Here is an 18,939-nt window from a genome sequence, read left to right on the forward strand (position 1 = left end):
TGATTTCTGTGAAACAAGACTGTTTTACAGAATTTATCATTATATACAGTGGGGTTCGAAAGTTTGAGCACCCCAGGTAAAAATTTGTATTAATGTGCACAAAGAAGCCAAGAAAAGATGGAAAAATCTCCAAAAGGCATCAAATGACATATTAGACATTCGTACAGTATGTCACAAAAAGTTAGATTTTATTTCCATCAGTTACACTTTCAAATTAACAGAAAACAAAAAAATGGCGTCTGCAAAAGTTTGTGCACCCTGCTATTCACATGCATTTGTTATGATTACGTTACTTATGATAAAAAAAAAAAAAAAAAACTAGGGAGTTGACAACTTTGCTAACGCAGCCAAACATCAAGCTAGTGCAACAACACAAATGTCCAAGACAGGCTTGAACATTCAGTATGGATTGGTTCATAGTTGATATTTTACTTTCATTTTTGCAGTGTTTGCGTGAGTGTGTGTACTGTATGAGCAGGGCACAGCCGGTATGCTCATATGGCTAGCTGGGTTCCAGGTTGTCCGTATGTTGTTGTGTGTTTGGTAGACTGGTGAGTCAATCCGCTATCTGCTCTAAAGTAAGCTGATTATCCCTCACATACACTGCCCATATATACTGAGCCGAAAACACACGCAAACACACAAACACGAATTGCACACAGTGTGCTCTGGAGCCTTGGGGCCAAGTGTAGGTCAGGAGCTCAAAGTTCAGTCAGATAGTTATGCACGACATAGGGATGTGTGAGAGGCCAGCATAGAATGGCAGCAGTGGATTCTCTCCTGCTCTTTTTTTCTTTGTTTCTTTCTTTTTTGTGCTTTTTGTCTTTTTATCTCTCTTTTTCTGTCTTTCTTTGCCTTTCTTTAACTCTCTACAGTATCTCTTGCTTTATCTATCTGCCATTTCAAGATGCTTTGTATAATTTGCCCTATTTCTCTGGTATACTGTATATCTCAATGTTCAACTGCTTTAAATATGCAAAATTTCATTTGAATGCATCTATCATGTTATAATTATAAACTAACTTGTTTTTTTACTTTCTTTCACTCTCCTCTCTAATACAGTAATATAGTATGTGAGTGGGAGTTAATGAGAATGTTCTGAATAGCTATCTGCACAGCAGGAGTGTGACTGTTGTTATGTGAGATGTATTCATGATTGACAGCCATACCCTCCCTTACTGAGAGACTTAATACAGCCTTAGTTGGGAGATTATGTAATTTTCCATTAAAGTGCTTTTTTTACAGGAATGGATGTAAGTGTTTCTAGCCAACAGTGTACTTGTTTTTTTCTGATACTGTTTTGAGACTTCTGCCAGTTTTTTTAAGAGATCCTGATGTTAACCTACACCTGTATAAAAAAAAAAACAGACATAGGTTTACCTGCTTTCTTTCTATATTTTCTGTATCTATATATTCTTTCTTTCTGTGTTTGTCAGGAGAAGTGGTTGTGGTGTGTGTGTGTGTGTGTGTGGTTAGTGAGAGAGCCTAAACTGGTAGCTCGATAACAACACACTCCATTCAAACCAAACCTGATTATATTGTCACCTGTCAGACTACGTTGTGTGTGTGGTGGTGTGTGTGTGTGTGTGTGTGTGTGTGTGTGTGTGTGTGTGTGTGTGTGTGGGGAGGGGGGTTATCCAAAAATGATTTTTGAATATTTTGATCTGCTGAAGAAAAAGAGACGGGAGGTGAAGGAGAGAGAATAGACATATTATTGTCATATTTGAGTTATTAGTCTATGATTTATAAATAGTGTTCATGTCAACAACCCAGTAGGAATTTTGACTATCCAATGCATATCCAACTTGATGCCAAAAGTTTCTCACATGCAAATAGACAAGAATGTCTCACATTGTCCATTAATCAAGATAAGTGCACTTTACTGAGATAGTAATGCAATGTAACGTGTGCAAAACTGCCTATAGCTCATTTACAGATTTCAGGGTTCATAGTTAGTTAAATAAACTTCACCAATCTTCTCACTCATTCTTTGCACAGCAAGCCATTTTGGAGGATCTAAGAAGACTGATGGTTTTCATATTGGAAACGCAGGTCTGTAATATATGATGTGTTCTACTTTCTTTGTTTTTGTCGAGCTCTGGCAAAAGATTCTGAACAAGTTGCAGTTTTTTAAAGATGTTTTTTGATAAAGGAATGCATTTGGCTGTTCTGTTGTAGACCTGAGTCTATGAATAGTGCTAGATTCTAGTTCGAATCAGCACCCTGTCTACACAGAATGTGTTTCAAACGCTTTATTCTATTGTCCATCTCACACGTATCTAACGGAACAGATATGGTTTTATTTGAATCATTACAGGACTGACAATGCTGCTGTTACACTGATGATGTGCTGCTCTTGCTACACACTTATACACCTGTTATTTGAAAGTGTCAGATGCATTTAATCAACATTTCATATCATGTACTGTTCACCTCATTGAAGTTGTTGCTACAGGCTGTAAACCATCATTATGCTGCCACTCAAAACAGTTTTTTCCTTCTCAGCCAACAAAAAGTGATTACAGGTTACTTGTAAACTTTAAAAGCTAAACCTAATAAAATAAGATAAGAGATTGGAAAAGATTCAGGGGAAGAAATAATACAAATAAAAGATACATTATTATTAGGGTTCAAACCCAGAAGGGGTAGAACCATATTGATTTTGCTTAGATCTGTTTTTCGTCGTCTTCCACCGCGTCTCTAATTGCCGTAAGCTGGAATGATTAAGAAAATACCACAAATCTATACCGCAAAACTCGCAGGAAGGAATAACCAGAATATGAAGTGTCATGTTGATTGGTGCATGTGGGCATGCCTTTTCAACAACATGTGTATGCACATGCACCTTGCACATGCGCCAAGTTATTGGGGGCTGGAATGAGCTAGAGCCACGAAAATTGTCAGCATAATTGTTGGTGATGTGCTAATACTTCCCATAAAATATGATGCTATTTGGTCTATAACTTAGGCCAAAATTTCAAATGGCTACGCCCTTCACACAGTGAGTGCTATTGACTTGATATTTCTCATCTCATCCCCCTGAATGTGCTTGACAAAAAAGCTTCTTGGACCAATAACTTCTGCCTTGATGTTTTTTTGCTAATTTACATAAAGTGAAAAACTGTAAAATTAATGGAATGTTGTGGATTATGATTCATCAACACCATCATTTATCAACACCATAATTGGTATAGAGCCTTGCGAGGCTGAGATACACATTTCCCCTATAAATGAGCAAGATTGCTCCTAAAACAATCAATCAAAGAACTTTGTAAACGGCTGGGCTTAGCAGGAAATTGTCCATAACTCAGGTTCTTCCACAGCAATCCTGCCTAAAATCAAGACATCTCGCGGATTTGACTCTGGCAGTTGGGCTGTATTCTAGGGGCGGCAGTGGCTCAACTGGTAGAGCAGTTGTCTACTGATCGGAAGATTGCTGGTTTGAGTCCCGGCCCTGCAGTCCATTGTCAGAATGTCTTTAGGGGCACCCAAACTGCTCATGATACTGCGCCATAGGTGTATGAATTTGTATGACTGATGCCTGTAACATGTAAATGCACTTAGAGTATTCGTTACTACTAGAACTACAACTTACTGTTAGCTGAGTAAGGGTTTGAACCTGTGAATCACTGCTTGGGGCTATAATTATTTACTAGATTTTGCATAAATTTGGCCTAGGTTCCCTTGTCATCACGGTTTGAGGCTTCCTAAATACACCCATTTGTTGATTTGTTGACCCATGACTGATTAAAGGATTTTTAAGGCCGATACCGATACAAATATTTGGTTAATGAAAAAATTGATAGTCCAATAATATAGCCAATATATATATATATATATATATATATATATATATATATATATATATATATATATATATATAAAAATACAGAAGCTCGTAACAAAACTTAAAGATTTCCCTAACATTAGTTATTTATAGTTATTTGAGTTCTTACTAAAAAAACATGAAAATTTGTTTTATTGTCATAACGGTAAGAAAATGTAAAAAAATACAAACTTAAGATATGAAACTTAAAGTGCTTTAAACAAAAACACAATAACAAAAAAAATGTAGGAGTGTTGCCAGCAGGGACATTGTAGAGTGACCTCTGGTGGACAAACTATGCAACGCCAACACTTATAACATGGTTAACCAGCCGTTTTTTTTATTTTTTTTAAATATCCATTTATCAGAATCATTTATTTATTTATTTTTTATTGTCCATTATAAATGCTTAGAAATGGCTTATATTGGCAGTTATTATCGGCCCGCCGATATATCGGTCAGGTTCTACTATTGTATTTGTATCTGTTTAGATTAATTGTTGGGAAACTAACCACGGGGTAAAAACTGCCCTTTCTTTAAGACACTGTTAAACAGGTATGGATGGACAGAGCTCATCTAACTGAAGACAGGTTGGAACATATCATGTACTTGTGCGCATGCTTATGGTGTTGAGAGAAGCATTTGGAAATGAATACGCTCTGTTTGTTTCACTCTGTGTGTTTGTGTGTGTGTGTGTGTACCCATGTATACACCTGCAATGAATAGGTTTGTCAAAAATGTTACTTGGCAGTTATGAATTATGAATCATAAAAACATACACACACACACACACACTTGATTGTAACTGATAAGAAGACTTGCAGGTGGAAGAGTGAAGTAGAGAGAAATGAATAGAAACGCATCCATTTGTAACAAGGAAGTACTTCATGGCAAATTAGTCTAGCAACCTCAGAAACAATACATAAACACTACAGATCCGCCCTCAGAACTCAATTAAGACAGAAGTGCTAATAACTGTACGTTACTACAGCTTTCATTACTGTTGATGCACAGAGCAGCCATGTTGGATTATTAGCTCGGGGTACTGCCAGGTTGTCTGGGTTCCGAGCTCGGAAATCCGAGGTCAGGGGGCATGTTTCCCACTTTGACCTCGCAAAATCCTAATTCCGAGTACAAATGGAATGCCTTCAAAGTCAGCATGTGAGGTATTACCACAGATCTAACTTCAAATTCACATTACCACATCAAACAGACACACACACACACACAAACACTCTGCTATGTCTATGTTGTGTGTATTTTAGTTGCGTGTGAGTGAAATTCTCCCTGGTAGAAGATGACCTCTATTTAGCTCTTGTGGTGGCTCAACTTTACTTTCGGGCTCATGACAACGAGATAAACAGAAACAATGATATTAATGAGTGTGTATCAATTACACACACAATATGAAAAAGTTTATTTGGTAATCAGTGATAACATGTTCAAGCAGTAGCATAGCAACCCACACATTCAAATGAAACACAGACAGAAGCGTTGCTTTTCTGAATTAGAATTGAAATTGACAAGCTGTAGGACAAAATGTATTCAGTTCGTTCGCTTAGCCATAATATGATATCATTGTTTGTGCATGTACTGTGTGTGTGCGCCTGTGTGCTGTTTTGATGATAACAATCATTGTTATGGCATCCCTGACATGGTTACCAGATAACTTGAAAACAAAATATATCTACGGACAGGTGTCACACTACACATAACACACACACCTTTGGGTGTTGGTGTATCACATTCTATTTGTGTTGTTTTTTTTGGTCAATGTAAGATGGCTTTTAGCTTTGAATGCCCTGCCATTGTGTTGATGAAAAAAGTAATTTACACACACACACACACACACACACACACACACACACACACACACACACACACACACACACACACACACACACACACACACACACACACACACACACACAGTGGGTAAACAGATGACACTTTGATATTGGTAAGCTTTTATGTCACTTCTAATGAGGACAGGAAATACCAACACACAAACAGTAGGGTTGTACGATATTGAGAAAATGCGATATTAATTATGAGTATTGCAAAATCGATATTAATTTCAATATTTTAGAACATATGTAAAATTACAAAAGTTACGGGGGAAAAAATTGAAACACAAGTTTTTTACAACACAAGGTTTATTTCAATTGATGGTCATATTGGACTGGTACAACCTGAATAAATAAATAACGACCATGTCTACACAACAGGACATATATTACTGGTTGGACAGTATAAATATATACAAAGAGCAAAGGACATACCTTTTTTCTTTCTTCTCTGATTCGTTTAGTTTTTCTCTATCTATTTCTTTATTTACACTGTCACTCTGTTGAAATATGCACACACGTCACATGGTTCGCTCTATATGGTTTTTCACGTAGTGGACCCATGCGCAGACGTGCACTAACATGTGCAAGTGGCACGGTAACTGGCCAATGAAACATAATCATTATAACATTTCAAGCGGGCTCTAAATCAAACACAGTAAGCCACACAGCACAAGGATGGGATGCAGTGCTCCACAAAATCAACAAAATATTGCATACTTTTGTTCCACTGCGATCACGATGTTGAGTCGATATATCTTGCACCCCTAACACACACTGACTCAAAAGTTAATTTAAGTTAACTTAACTTAATAGAGCTACATCAAATTCACCCTGATCAATGCCAAACGGACTGGAACAGTAAATGCCTGACATACACACGTGTTACAGCTCCAATGTTACATGTCATTTCAATGTGTGATCCAAGTTGAAAGATGGTGTTTTGTGGTTGAACAAAAGAATTACAATTAAACTTTTTTTGGCTGTTTCTTTTGAAGGCATCATTGATGATTTCCGGTGTGGTTGTCCTAGAAAAATAATAACCGATGAAGCAGCAAAATGTTGTTGTGCACATTGATACTTACACAGTAAACTATAAAAAATATAGGCAATAAAACATTGCAAACAATTAAAGCCAGTAAAGCAAGAAGGGGCCACAATGCTATTACTTTTAAATGGTGGTTGATTTGTGTAATCAGATGTGAAGTTAAGTAACAGTAAAATTACCATCACCCTTGAATCCTAGCCCAGTAATGGAACTAGGCTAAACAGACAACATGTCACAGAACATTTTGTACAGAGTCTGGGGCTGAATATAAGCATACTAGCTCTGTGACGTTGACCTTAAGTCTGAATCTGACAAATATAAAGGAGCATGGAACTGGTAAACTCTTTGACACATACACACCCCATAAGAGGAAACATTTGATTTGGTAGGTCACAATAACACTGTGGCTGGCAGATCACTGTTGTTGTTTCTGTGCATGAGTGTGTGTGTGTGTGTGTGTGTGTGTATGGCATGTCCTGATGAGGCAGTTGATTCGGGCTGCTGGTAGGGGGTACTCTAATCTGGCACGCACTCCCTGGCATTGCGCTACCTAGTTATTCCACTGACAGCCACTGCCCTGGGAATAAGAGCTCAACCTCACGCATGCATAGCACACACAGATTCTCATACAAAATACACACACATGGAATTCACACACAAACACACACACACCCCTCTCAAGGCAATGTTCTTTCTGATCTTGCTTTGGGACTGGTGGGGACAGATGGGTGAACAGTGGGAGTCTGGGCTGCCATCACTCAAAAAAGCAAAGGCATGCACGCACAAATACGCATATTTCTCACACACACACATAGGCAGAGCTAGGAGGGAGAGGTGGGAGTCGACACACACACACACACACACACACACACACACACACACACACACACACACACACACACACCCTGACTGGGTTATAAAGTGGAAAACATAAAAACAGACAAGCTAAAATGCTCACTCTGTCTCAAGCACACACGCACATTCACACAGGGACACATACGTCAGCTAAGCCACAATGACACACATACTTATTTACTTGTAAATATGCGCTCATTCTCGCACACACACACACACACACACACACACACACACACACACACACACACACACACACACACACACACACACAAAGCAGAGACAGGATTACTAGAAACATACTGTACTTGCCCATTAACACCCTACACACAATTCTTGCTGTAGATTCTTATCAATTTATCACACAGATAGAGAAAAAAACATGTATTTTTTTTATTGTATCTGCTGTAATAGCAGCATCCATTTTTTATATGAACGACCACAAAACATTCATAGAGAAAGAAAAGGGAATATAAAAAAAACTATCTATTTAGCTATATAGGTTGCAAACTGTCTATTCAGCAGTTAGCATAGCATATTAGCCTATTACAAAGAGTAAACATGACATGGCTGGAACAACAGCATGCATTTAGACTCTTTCTACTGCTTTGAATTGTTCTGTATTTCAGAGCTTTACCTACATGGATGATAATAATAATAATCATAATAATCATAATTATAATAAAACATACTAAGTTTGTAGCAGAATATATCTGATTATTGATTATTTTTTTTAACATCAGAAGAGTACTGGCAGAAAAAAACTGAGCGGCAAGGGCATAATCATCTGATTGTACCTTACTTATACAAAACTAGTACTGGACAGCATGTACTGGGTTACTTTTACCTCTCAATGATAGCAAAAGGATGTTTCTTTCCATGGTTATGTAAACAATGGCGGTGTTGGTCTATACTGGCAGAGAACCTTGCTGTGTGTCTTACCAGATATTTACATGGCACAGGGCCTCCCAATGTCTTTGCCTCAAATTTGTTTCTAAAGTGATGCCAATAAGCAGAAAATGATTACTGCATCTCGTTGAAATTAAACACTTTTTGATTAAATTTTGTTGGTCATGATTATTACTTGTCTGGTTTTAGTCTCTGTCTAGTCTGCTTCTTGTAGTACTTACTACTCATGATGTTTATTCCTCTCTGTGTCTGGCTGTCAGTGCTTATTTGTGGTGTTTTAGAAAAGATCAGGATGTCAAGTGTCCAGGTCACACAATCTCTCTGTTTATATGTCTGGTTTGATTGCTGGAATCTGTTGATTGCTCCTGTCTGGAATCAATCATGCTGATAGGCAATGCAGAGTAAGGCTCTGCCTAACACCCACACTTGCATTATTCGCAAGTGGTCAAAAGCATGTCCTGAACTTTATCTTCTTCATGTCTGTAGATTATTGTTGGTCATAAAAGTAGCTTTACCGCCAACAACTGCACTGGGTGGTGCAGTAGACTATAGTGTACTATGGGATATCCTAATGATACTGACAACTGTGCCGATAAGTGTGCATCAAGTGTGGGTTAAATGTTGGCCTTTTTCAGATGTGGGCTACTTTTGCGACTCATGAATATGCATTTCAGTGCACAACACAACAAGTGTGGGTAACAGACAGACAATTATTCACTTACTTTCTTCTTTTTTATCTATATTTTGCACTTCAATCCTATTAAGTCTCTGCCTTTATACATTGCTGACTCTGCTGGTGGGAATGGGGGGGTGCCTGTTTATATGAAATTTCTCTGAGGAAAATTTAAATTTTTAATCTGATTCAATTTCATCTTGATATCCTCTCACTCTCTAACATTAAAGTTGCATCATCTATAAGCTCATTTTACCCCACAAACTACAATGGCATTATTTCTTTACCATTAAATGGCTTAGGTTCTGTAATGAGTAAATGTAGCTCATGGCTCTTCACCCTTATTCTTCTACTTTCTTCTTCCTTAACAGGCTGGCAAAAACGGCTTGCACAATGGAGAAGGCAGAGCAGTTACTCTGCAAAGAAAAGCAGCACGGTGAAATTCTCAGGTAAGGAAACAGCTAGAGAGAGAAGAGACACAGAAAAATACAATGTCATGAGAGAGTGGGGTTGAGGTATGTAATTAAAGTTTAGCCGAATGGAGATGAAATAAAAAATACAGAAGATGAAAAAAAAAGTATTGGTCTGCATCACACTGACTGGCCATCAGCTTCTTGACTAGATGCATGGCAGGAAGGCCAGGGCAGATGGGAAAAAACTGTGTGAGATGGTAGAGGAGAAAAAATAAAAGAGGCAATGGAAAAACAGAGAAGAGAAAGTTAATTCAGCTGACCCACCGCTTATTTCCTGGAAATAGAGTGATTAAAAATGATGTGAAAGGAGAGAGTTGGAGGTGAAGAGTGTGGGAGGGAAATGAGACGTCAATAAAGGAAAAAGTGCTTTTCAATCAGGCCGCTGACATTAAAGCTGCTAAATGAGTAAACCATCAGGTGTAGTCTCTCTGTGTATGTTCTCTCTCTCTCTCTCTCTCTCTCTCTCTCTCTCTCTCTCTCCCCTCTCTGTTTTTTACTATCTAAGCCTTATCACCGTTGACAGATCTGGCTCATATCTGTTCCTCCATTTGGTGCTGTCAGCCTTATGATTTATGTCATCTGACATTATAAAACTGGCTCTCGTGACAAGCTGTGCCCGTGCTCTCCTCCTCTCTATACACACACACGCACGCAGAAGAGTGAGAAGCTCAAAGTCTTCTCCTCATCGTGTCTCGTCTTAGACTCTATTCATTTTTGATCACCTTAAACCACAAACCCTGAAAAAGAAAAACAACAGCCTCTCAACCTCGCTGAGCTCTCAAAAACTGTCATGTCACTTTGCCGCCATGTTCATGAATTTTTATCTAGGATACAGGCTTGTGTGTGTTCATGTACATACATGTTACTGTGTGTAACTGCATGCATGTGCCCCATGTCTGCAATGTATCCATGTGCTTCAAATGTGTTTGTGTGCACTGACTTGATTTTCAATTTCTTTGTCTAGCAACTACAGAAACAATACACAAATCACTACACTCTCTCTCCCTCTATGTTGTGTGTGTGTGTGTGTGTAAAAATAAGAAACTACTCAGTATGCTCTCTTCCACATGTTACTTCAAAAGTGTTCTTGAAATAACAGAATGTTCTATTCCAGCACTCTAGTTTTCCACGTCCACGCTTTGCATGGGTTTGTGACTTGATTGAGCATGTGTGTTCACGTGTGTGTGTGTGTGTGAGAGAGTGTGAATGAATTTGTGAGCTGAGCTAGTGATCTTTCATGTTGCTCAAAGTGCCTTTTCGTCTGAACATATTTCTTTGAGAGTGAGAGAGTAAGGAGAGAGATGGAATGGGAGAGTCCTGTAAACCATCGCTGTGCCCTTTCCTTAAGGACATGAAGGTTACATCAGTCCCTCTATCTCTTATATTCACCTAATTTTATTGATTTTGTGTCCTGCCTTGTTTTTCTCTTTGTAAATTATCAATTTCTCTTTCTAACTGACATTCATACTCTGCATCTGTGTAATCCTATGAATTTCAAAATAACTGACTTCATAACAATTCAAGCGTGTTTAATCTGCAAGTCATTAGAGAGCATTTAACCACACATTTGTAAAATATATTTTTACAGACAGAATTGTGAGCGTAACATGGAGAATTGTGTTCTGGTTACTACATGTTTGTAATTATTTAATAAACTCATTATAATCTTTTTTTAATGAGTATTGTTTTTAAAGCCTTTCAATCTGCTTATTATTAGATGTCCCATAGCCAAATTAGTTTAAATATTAAATATTTTTAATAATTATTTTTAGGGCATTTTTGCCATCAATATGAGACATAGGATCAGGATCATTCCTCTTAGGAATCTGTACCCCAACGCTAAATGTTATCTTGCACACTTAAATAGCGCTTTAATTTGTTCTATGATCATTGATTTTTTGTTGTTGTCTCTATACTTTTAAGTTTTGACAGTAATACAGTTTTTACAGTAACAACTGGGCAAAGCTCTTTGCAAGTAAGTAATTTAAAAAACCTCTGGATCTATCCAGGGAGTGTCACAAAAAGTACAGTACAGTGTGTACTTTTTTAGAAAGGCTCTCAAAAGCCCACAGTTACACACATTCACACTAGGGAGCAGTAACCACAGTATTCTGCTCTTACACACTGATAAACTCAACTGGAGCATGTGAGATTAAGAGTCAAAGTATTTGTAGAGAGTGGCCTGAAGAATTTCCCCACCGCTTTGGGATTCCAACTACAGTCTTTCCGAACCACACTTTTAATAGCTAATGTTGTGTTATTCACACACTTTAACAGCACTTGTTAACAGCTACCTAGGTAGCTATTAACAGTTTTGTCTCAATCTGTATGTGACAGCTCCCATAAGATGTTTGGACATTTTTACCATGAAATTACTGTTAATTGAAGTACTGCTTTTTGCGGATGTATTGAGATAATATGAAATTCTCTGTGTGTTGTGTGTGTCAGAGGAGTGTGTGTGCGACAGCAACAGGCCCTGCAAGCGACTCTCTCCGTGCTCCGATCCTCTGGCAGTGAGCTCACAGATGTACGGGGTTTCCTCAGCCAGCTGATGGGGGTCTGGCAGGCCTTCCGATCACAGATGCTGCAGCACAGCACACAGGTGTTCTCAGGTAACTCCATAAACATTAACACACGCACACGAACGGACACACACACACACACACACACACACACACACACACACACACACACCAACTTGTGCCTCACATTTTAAGGAAGTATGAACAGATTGAGAGTGAGAAACATTTGGTGATTTATTTGGTTTGAGGGTGATTTATAGGACAGCAAGACAAATACTGTATATTAATACATGGCTGGAAAGAAAGTTGAGCAAATAATCATTCAAAAAGAGTAAATATTAGTTTAACTGTAGCGTTGATTCTCTAAGTTCTGAGGGCATCACCCACAATGGACACTACACAAACTCTTGTAACCTTTAAAGAAAATTTAAGCAGGAAGGAATGTGTGCGTGCGTGCGTGCGTGTGTGTGTTTTCATGTTCATCGTTGACAGTAAATATCCAAAGGGGAGCTAACCTCTGGCTCACCTCCTGGGTGGGTCTTTTTCTCTCTGCTGCACGTTCCAAACAGCTGCAGCAGTGTGTGTTTAAGGGAAAGAGGGAGGGACGAGAGAGAATTTGATAGAGGAAGAGGAAGAAGAAGAAAGCAGTCTGCTGTTTGTATTGATGCCGTGTGAGTATGTGTTTGTTCAGTGACGTGAGCATGAAAGGCAGCTGCTGCACGAACCAACACATGCAATATAATACACACCCAGGAATGCACACACACAAGCATGCATGCACCCCCCCCCCCCCCCCCCCCACACACACACACACAGATGTAAACATGCAATCACACAAAACATAATATCTCAAAAACCTGTTCTTCTACCAAACAAATCTACACATTCAAACCACACACTCTAAAACTAATGCTTAGCCTAAACTAAAAAGTGTAATTCGACAAAGTAACGTTTGATTGCCCACATTTCATGTCTTTTAATCACCTTTTGTCCATATTTTGTCTATTTTGATCACATAAATTTCATCATTATCTGGTTTGCAAATGTGTATCTGATCATTTAAGTGACCAAAATCCAACAGCTGTCATATATTTTGTTGTGATTAGTAATTTCCAAGATAATATTTTAGCGGCACATTTATCCTGTGTGTTTACAGGTCACAGTACCACAAAGCAGGTGATTGTAAAAAGTAGGACTGACAAGACAGCATATAACTTCAAGGGGGCAGGATAAGATACACATGACGCAGCACAGAGTCTAACACAGGACCTATGGGACACTTAACCGAACACAGAAATGGACAGAACCTACAGGGCTCAGGACAGGATGTACAGACAACTGTAATCAATATATTAATCAATTCATCAACCTAAAACTGGAACTAGAAATTATTATCATTATTGATCGTTTTGTCCATAAAATTTTAGAAAATAGTGACAAATGATCATTTACTAAAGCCCGAGGTAATGTCATCATGCATTTTGCATATTCAATTTATAATCCCATGAGACAAAAAAGCAACAAATTCTTCCAAATGAGAAGCTGGACTAGAGAATAGATACTAGAGAATGTTGAAAAAATGAACGATTGACTAATTGATGTACAGCTGCTTTTTTAAGGCCTACACCAATCAATTTGAATAAATATATTAAATGCAAAAAGAAATCGTGACAACATGTAATAAAGATATTGCCTAATGTGAACAGATGAATGTGGTTTATGGTTAGCCGGAGAAGAAGATGGAAGAGGGTAGAGAGGGATGTGGAATTTTACAGAGAACAAGACAAAGGCATGCACTGAGAACGGAAGAAGATTAAAACATAATTGATCTCTTTTTGTCTCTGTGTAGATGTCAGCAGCTGACTTGTACAACCTGATTTGATGGTGATGGACAGAGAGTTTTAGTAGCGTTGGGGTTTACATTTCATATTTTGGAAAAGAGGATAGGTGGTTGACAGGGAAAAAGCCTTGACTAAGTGTGTGTGTGTGTGTGTGTGTGTGTGTGTGTGTGTGTGTGTGTGCACGTGCGTGTGACCGATCCCTGAACCGCAGCCATCTGCCAACACCCTTGGGTATCCTAAGACTATATGGTATCTATTTCCCTGTTAGCCAGTTTTGTATGTGTGTGTGTGTGTGTTGATAGTGACAGCAGCAATATAAAAAAAAAAATCCTTTCCATCACCTCCCTGTCCAGCACTGGCTCCACGTTTGTCTGTTTTATTGTCTGTCGGTTAGCCCTGTACTATGAATATACTTTGTCACACTCTATATACTGTTGTCAAATAAGAAAATGATCAACATACATGCATAATTGAAAGATGTATGGACTGCATTAGAAATAAACGGATTCCCTGACATTCAGATGAAATCAGTTGTTACTGAGCCATCTTATAATAATACCTGGCACAAGTTTCTTTGTTAGTTTGGTACTTGTTTGGTACTACGTTGTTAGCTTCTAGTAGGACAAATGGTAAACTACAAAGTATTCTAGTTGTAACACTTTATCTCCTTCAGGTCTCTGCAATCAGGCATTTCCATATGGCGTTACATATGTGCCTCATTCCTGAGTGAGTAATTGAATGTTTTGAACACAAAATTATATTTTGCAAGCACATAAAATTATGTTTTAACCAGGAATAAACAAAATAAATACCAATTTTGTTTGCGCAAACAAAAACCTATTCCGTACTCACTAAATGTATTCGCATGTTTGCTATTATCCATATTCACGTGCAATAATAACCCCTCTCAAGCAGTTTACTCATGTGTCCTCTCAAAAACCAGACAAACAGCCAATCAGAATTAATCCTTAATTCTCCAATTGGTTGGTTTTGTGGCACACTTGTGACACTGTGAAAAAGTTACGTGAGTGTGTCTGAGTTGAGCGTGCACAGAATGCAGAGGTTGAGAGCGATGGAGACTTGACCGGAGCGCAGCCGTGTCTACCTGCGCGCAGAGAGAGTTTTTGACAGCACACAAGTAAACTGCGTGAGAGGGGTTATTGTTTCACGTTACTATGGATAATAGTAAATATGCAAATATATTTATTGAGCAAGGAATAGGTTTTTGTTTGTTCAAACTAAATAATTTTGTGCAAGTGTTAATTCTTGATCAAAACATAAATTTATGGGCTTGCAAAATATAGTTCTCTGTGCTCAAAACATACAATTACTTGCTCAAGAATGAGGCACATATATAAGGCCATACTACCATGGCTTTTTGTCATGCTGCTGCGGTTAAGAAGTTGGTAATGCTTCTATTACACAAAATAAACTAGACAGACACACAAAAAATCTTGTGGTACCCAACTACTTAAGAATGTGATTCTGTAGTTATCCATTATATATTAGTCCCATAAGAATTTCAAGGTGTAGCAGTCGGTAACTGTGTGTTACTTACTTTACAGTTAACTCCCTTATACATTGCCTCATACAATGTGAATCCCAGCATAATAGGAGGCACTGGGTGTGTTCATGTGTGCTTTAGTTTGTTGGAGAGAATGTGTAACCAATTATTGTGAATTGCAAATTATTTCATGAGGAAATTAGTTTATTATAGTTTGTGTTACTGCAGGACAAAAAATTTCATTGGTTGATACTGTGTGATTCTCCCTTTTGAATCTATTTACTGTAAAATCTTTATCTAGCTGCTACTAAGTTGCTGTAATATTTACTTTTTTTGCTTTTATTAAGTAACGGTAGGAAGGCACAGATGAGGGTATCAGCGCACACGGGGCAACAACCGCACGTTAATAAGCTGTTTAATTTAAAATGTTCAATGTGTTAACCTTCCCTGATATCCTCGTTTCCAACAGTGGTCAGAAAACCAGTGGATACTCGTTACTTCCAGGGCCCACGTTATAAAATCAATAACACACACACACACACACACACACACACACACACACACACACACACACACACACACACACACACACACACACACACGCATTGAGCTCTCTTAAAGAAGCCGCAGCACAATTTTACAAAAAACACCTTACCGCGCTGATGTGACCAAGCCCGATCTGAACCCGAACATCATTTCTAAATATCTGTCTGAACCCAGCCCGGCCCGTCGGGTCCCGTCCTGTCCCGTTGGGCTCGGGTCGGGTATCTGAACTCTAGTGAGTGTCTGTGTGTAAGCACTGTGACACATAATTGAAGCAATGTAGAGAAGTCAGACAGGCTGGATTTCTTTTATTACAAAGTCTTTCATATCAAGGAGGCTATTTATGAACTGTTTCTGTGTGTATTTGGGAGCATTTATGTGTTTTTTTTTGTTGCTTGTGTGTCTTTCTGCAAGTGGTTCTTTGTGCATGAATTATTGTGTGTTCTGTATTATTGTGTGAGTTTATGAGTGTCTGTGAGTGAGTTTGCGTGTGTTGCTTTACCCTGGTGGACCTTGTCATGTCACAGTGACCAGAAAGCAATTATCGGTGTATTGCTGCTTTGTAAAGGACCTCCTTCACTCCCCTCATCCTGCTCAGAGAGAGCAAGTGAGAGCAAGAGGCAAGATAGAATCAAAAAACCAAAGCCACAGAAAGAAAGGAAGAAGAAGAAATAGATAAAGAAAAACTTAGAGAAGAGAGACAGGGAAGAGAAGGATAAAGGAGAGAAAAACAATGAGAGTATACGAGATCAAGGGAAACAAAGACTCAGAGAAGGGGAATGTCAGGCTGACAGTAACAGCAAAGTACTTAGTATAATAATGCTAAAAGTAATAATATCAAATAAGCAATACAAATTTTCACGTACAAAAATCTATTGAAAATACCACAAAAATAAATCGATGAGGCATTCTCTACGATGGCTGACAGGGGCAACTTAAGAAAACACATGCAAATAGACAAAACACAAGCAAATTAAGAAAACAACTAATTTAACAACACATGCGCAGCATTCTCCTTTTCAGACTCCACCTGCAGGTGGATCACTAACTTCCTGTCTGACAGAAAGCAGCACAGGAAGCTGGGGAAACGTCTCAGACTCTCTGACCATCAGCACCAGTTCCCCTCAAGGCTGCATCCTTTCTCCTCTGCTCTACTCCCTGTATACCAACAGTTGCACCTCTAGTCCTCAATCCGTCAAGCTCCTGCTGAAGTTTGCGGACAACATTCCTCTCAATGGACTCATCTCTGGTGGGGATGAGTCTGCCTACAGGTGGGAGATTGAACGCTTGGTGACTTGTTGCAGTCAAAACAGCTTGGAGCTAAACGATCTGAAGACAGTGGAGATGGTTGTGGATTTTTTGACAGACGCAGTCCCACCCACCCTCCTCACCCTGGTTGACTCTACAGTCAGCACTGTGGAGTTCTGGGCTCCATCAACTCCCAGGACCTCAAGTTGGAGCTCAATATCAGCCCCTTCATCATCAAAAAAGCCCAGTAAAGATATAGATACTTTCCGCGGCAGATTGTCTGCAATCTGCCATTTCTCCAGGACCTGTAAGCCCCCAGGACGCTGAGGCGAGCAAGAAAGATTGTGGCCGATCCCTCTCACCCCGATCACACACTCTTTGGACCCCTCCCCTCTGGCAGGAGGCTGCAGTCCATCAAGACCATAACCTCACACCACAAAAACTGTTTCTATCCTTCTGAATTCAGCCTCATGAACAAGACCCCGGACCCTCACTGACATAGACATATTACTACACATTTTTTTGGACATCCCTCAACATTTTTGCACATTCTGCTCTAATCCATACAGCCTCCTTTTTCCAGTTATTTTATACATATTTGTTTCTGTACTTATTAGTTCTTTATTTGATATTAATGTTTAATATGATTATGTAAACACCAACAATCAAGGCAAATTCTTTGTAAATGTAGCTTACTTGGCGATAATTCTTTTCTTTGATTCTGATTTCTGATGTTCCGCTAAAGGACTACTGTGTTTATTAAATGCTTGTTTACTAATTCGTTTTTTTTCATTGCATCTTATTGCTGTATAAACATTGTACCATAACTGTCAATGTGAAAATGGGCAGACAGTGAAGGGAGGAAACGATACAGAAGCCACTTTGTATCAGACACACAACAAAGACTGCCAGACGGTGGTGTACAGTTTAATGGTTTTCCTTGAGCACAAACTACCTCATACTCCCTTCTTTTCAACACACTCCCCTTTCTCCTTTTCAACTGTTTTCTTGTGTTTCACTTTCCAACCTTGTTTTTTCACCATCCTATTATACTTCTCACTCTTCCTCCTCACCTCTTTTATGAGCTACTGCTTCTATCTAGAACTTCTGTTTTTCTTTTGTTCCTCCTCCACCACCTCTTGTTTTGTTTCTCCTTCCAATCTTGTCACTCTCGTAGATGGATTCATTTGGTGTAGGGTTTCCTCCATTGCTCAGGTGTGAAGTAACAATGTGATAGTAGACTCTGCCTACTGTACCTGCCTGTCTCTTTCTGTAAATCATACAGTGTAACAGCCTCTGGTGACAAGCCTGGCTTTGAGCTGGTGTTATGTGCAGGCAAGGTTTTGTTAACTTTTACTTCATCTTTATCGTGTCAAGTAAATTTAAAGCTTTGTGTGTGTGTGTGTGTGTGTGTGTGTGTGTGTGTGTGTGTGTGTCTGTGTCTGTGTCTGTGTCTGTGTCTGTGTCTGTGTGTGAGAACAGTGCTGAGAGAGGAGCTGAGGCATTCCAGTGTGGAGTTACAGAACATTAGAGAAGAGAAGGAGTGCCTAACTCAGCAGCTGATGTAAGTGTCTACAGCATGTGGTAAAACACACACACTCATATTCACGTATATGAAAAACATGCACTGGTTGGGACACAGGTGAATTT

General features: G+C 38.9%; 1 protein-coding gene and 1 long non-coding RNA gene across 2 annotated transcripts in view; one reads left to right on the top strand and one right to left on the bottom strand.

Moving 5' to 3' along the window:
- Nucleotides 1-18,939, top strand: part of lekr1 (Leucine-, glutamate- and lysine-rich protein 1) — an 81,106-nt gene that overhangs the window by 26,073 nt on the left and 36,094 nt on the right. Inside the window, exons 4-6 of the mRNA XM_032504599.1 lie at nt 9,530-9,607; nt 12,080-12,243; nt 18,772-18,853. Of these exons, the coding sequence (XP_032360490.1) occupies nt 9,530-9,607; nt 12,080-12,243; nt 18,772-18,853 (324 nt within the window). The remainder of the gene's footprint in view (nt 1-9,529; nt 9,608-12,079; nt 12,244-18,771; nt 18,854-18,939) is intronic.
- Nucleotides 454-16,614, bottom strand: LOC116672779 (uncharacterized). Its single transcript, XR_004327631.1, has 4 exons — nt 16,573-16,614; nt 14,652-14,658; nt 4,788-4,972; nt 454-466 (listed from the first exon to the last, which is right to left on the bottom strand). It is a non-coding gene; the product is annotated as an uncharacterized LOC116672779 (long non-coding RNA).

This window comes from Etheostoma spectabile, chromosome 3, assembly GCF_008692095.1.
Source record: "Etheostoma spectabile isolate EspeVRDwgs_2016 chromosome 3, UIUC_Espe_1.0, whole genome shotgun sequence".
NCBI classification, from domain to species: Eukaryota; Metazoa; Chordata; class Actinopteri; order Perciformes; family Percidae; genus Etheostoma; species Etheostoma spectabile.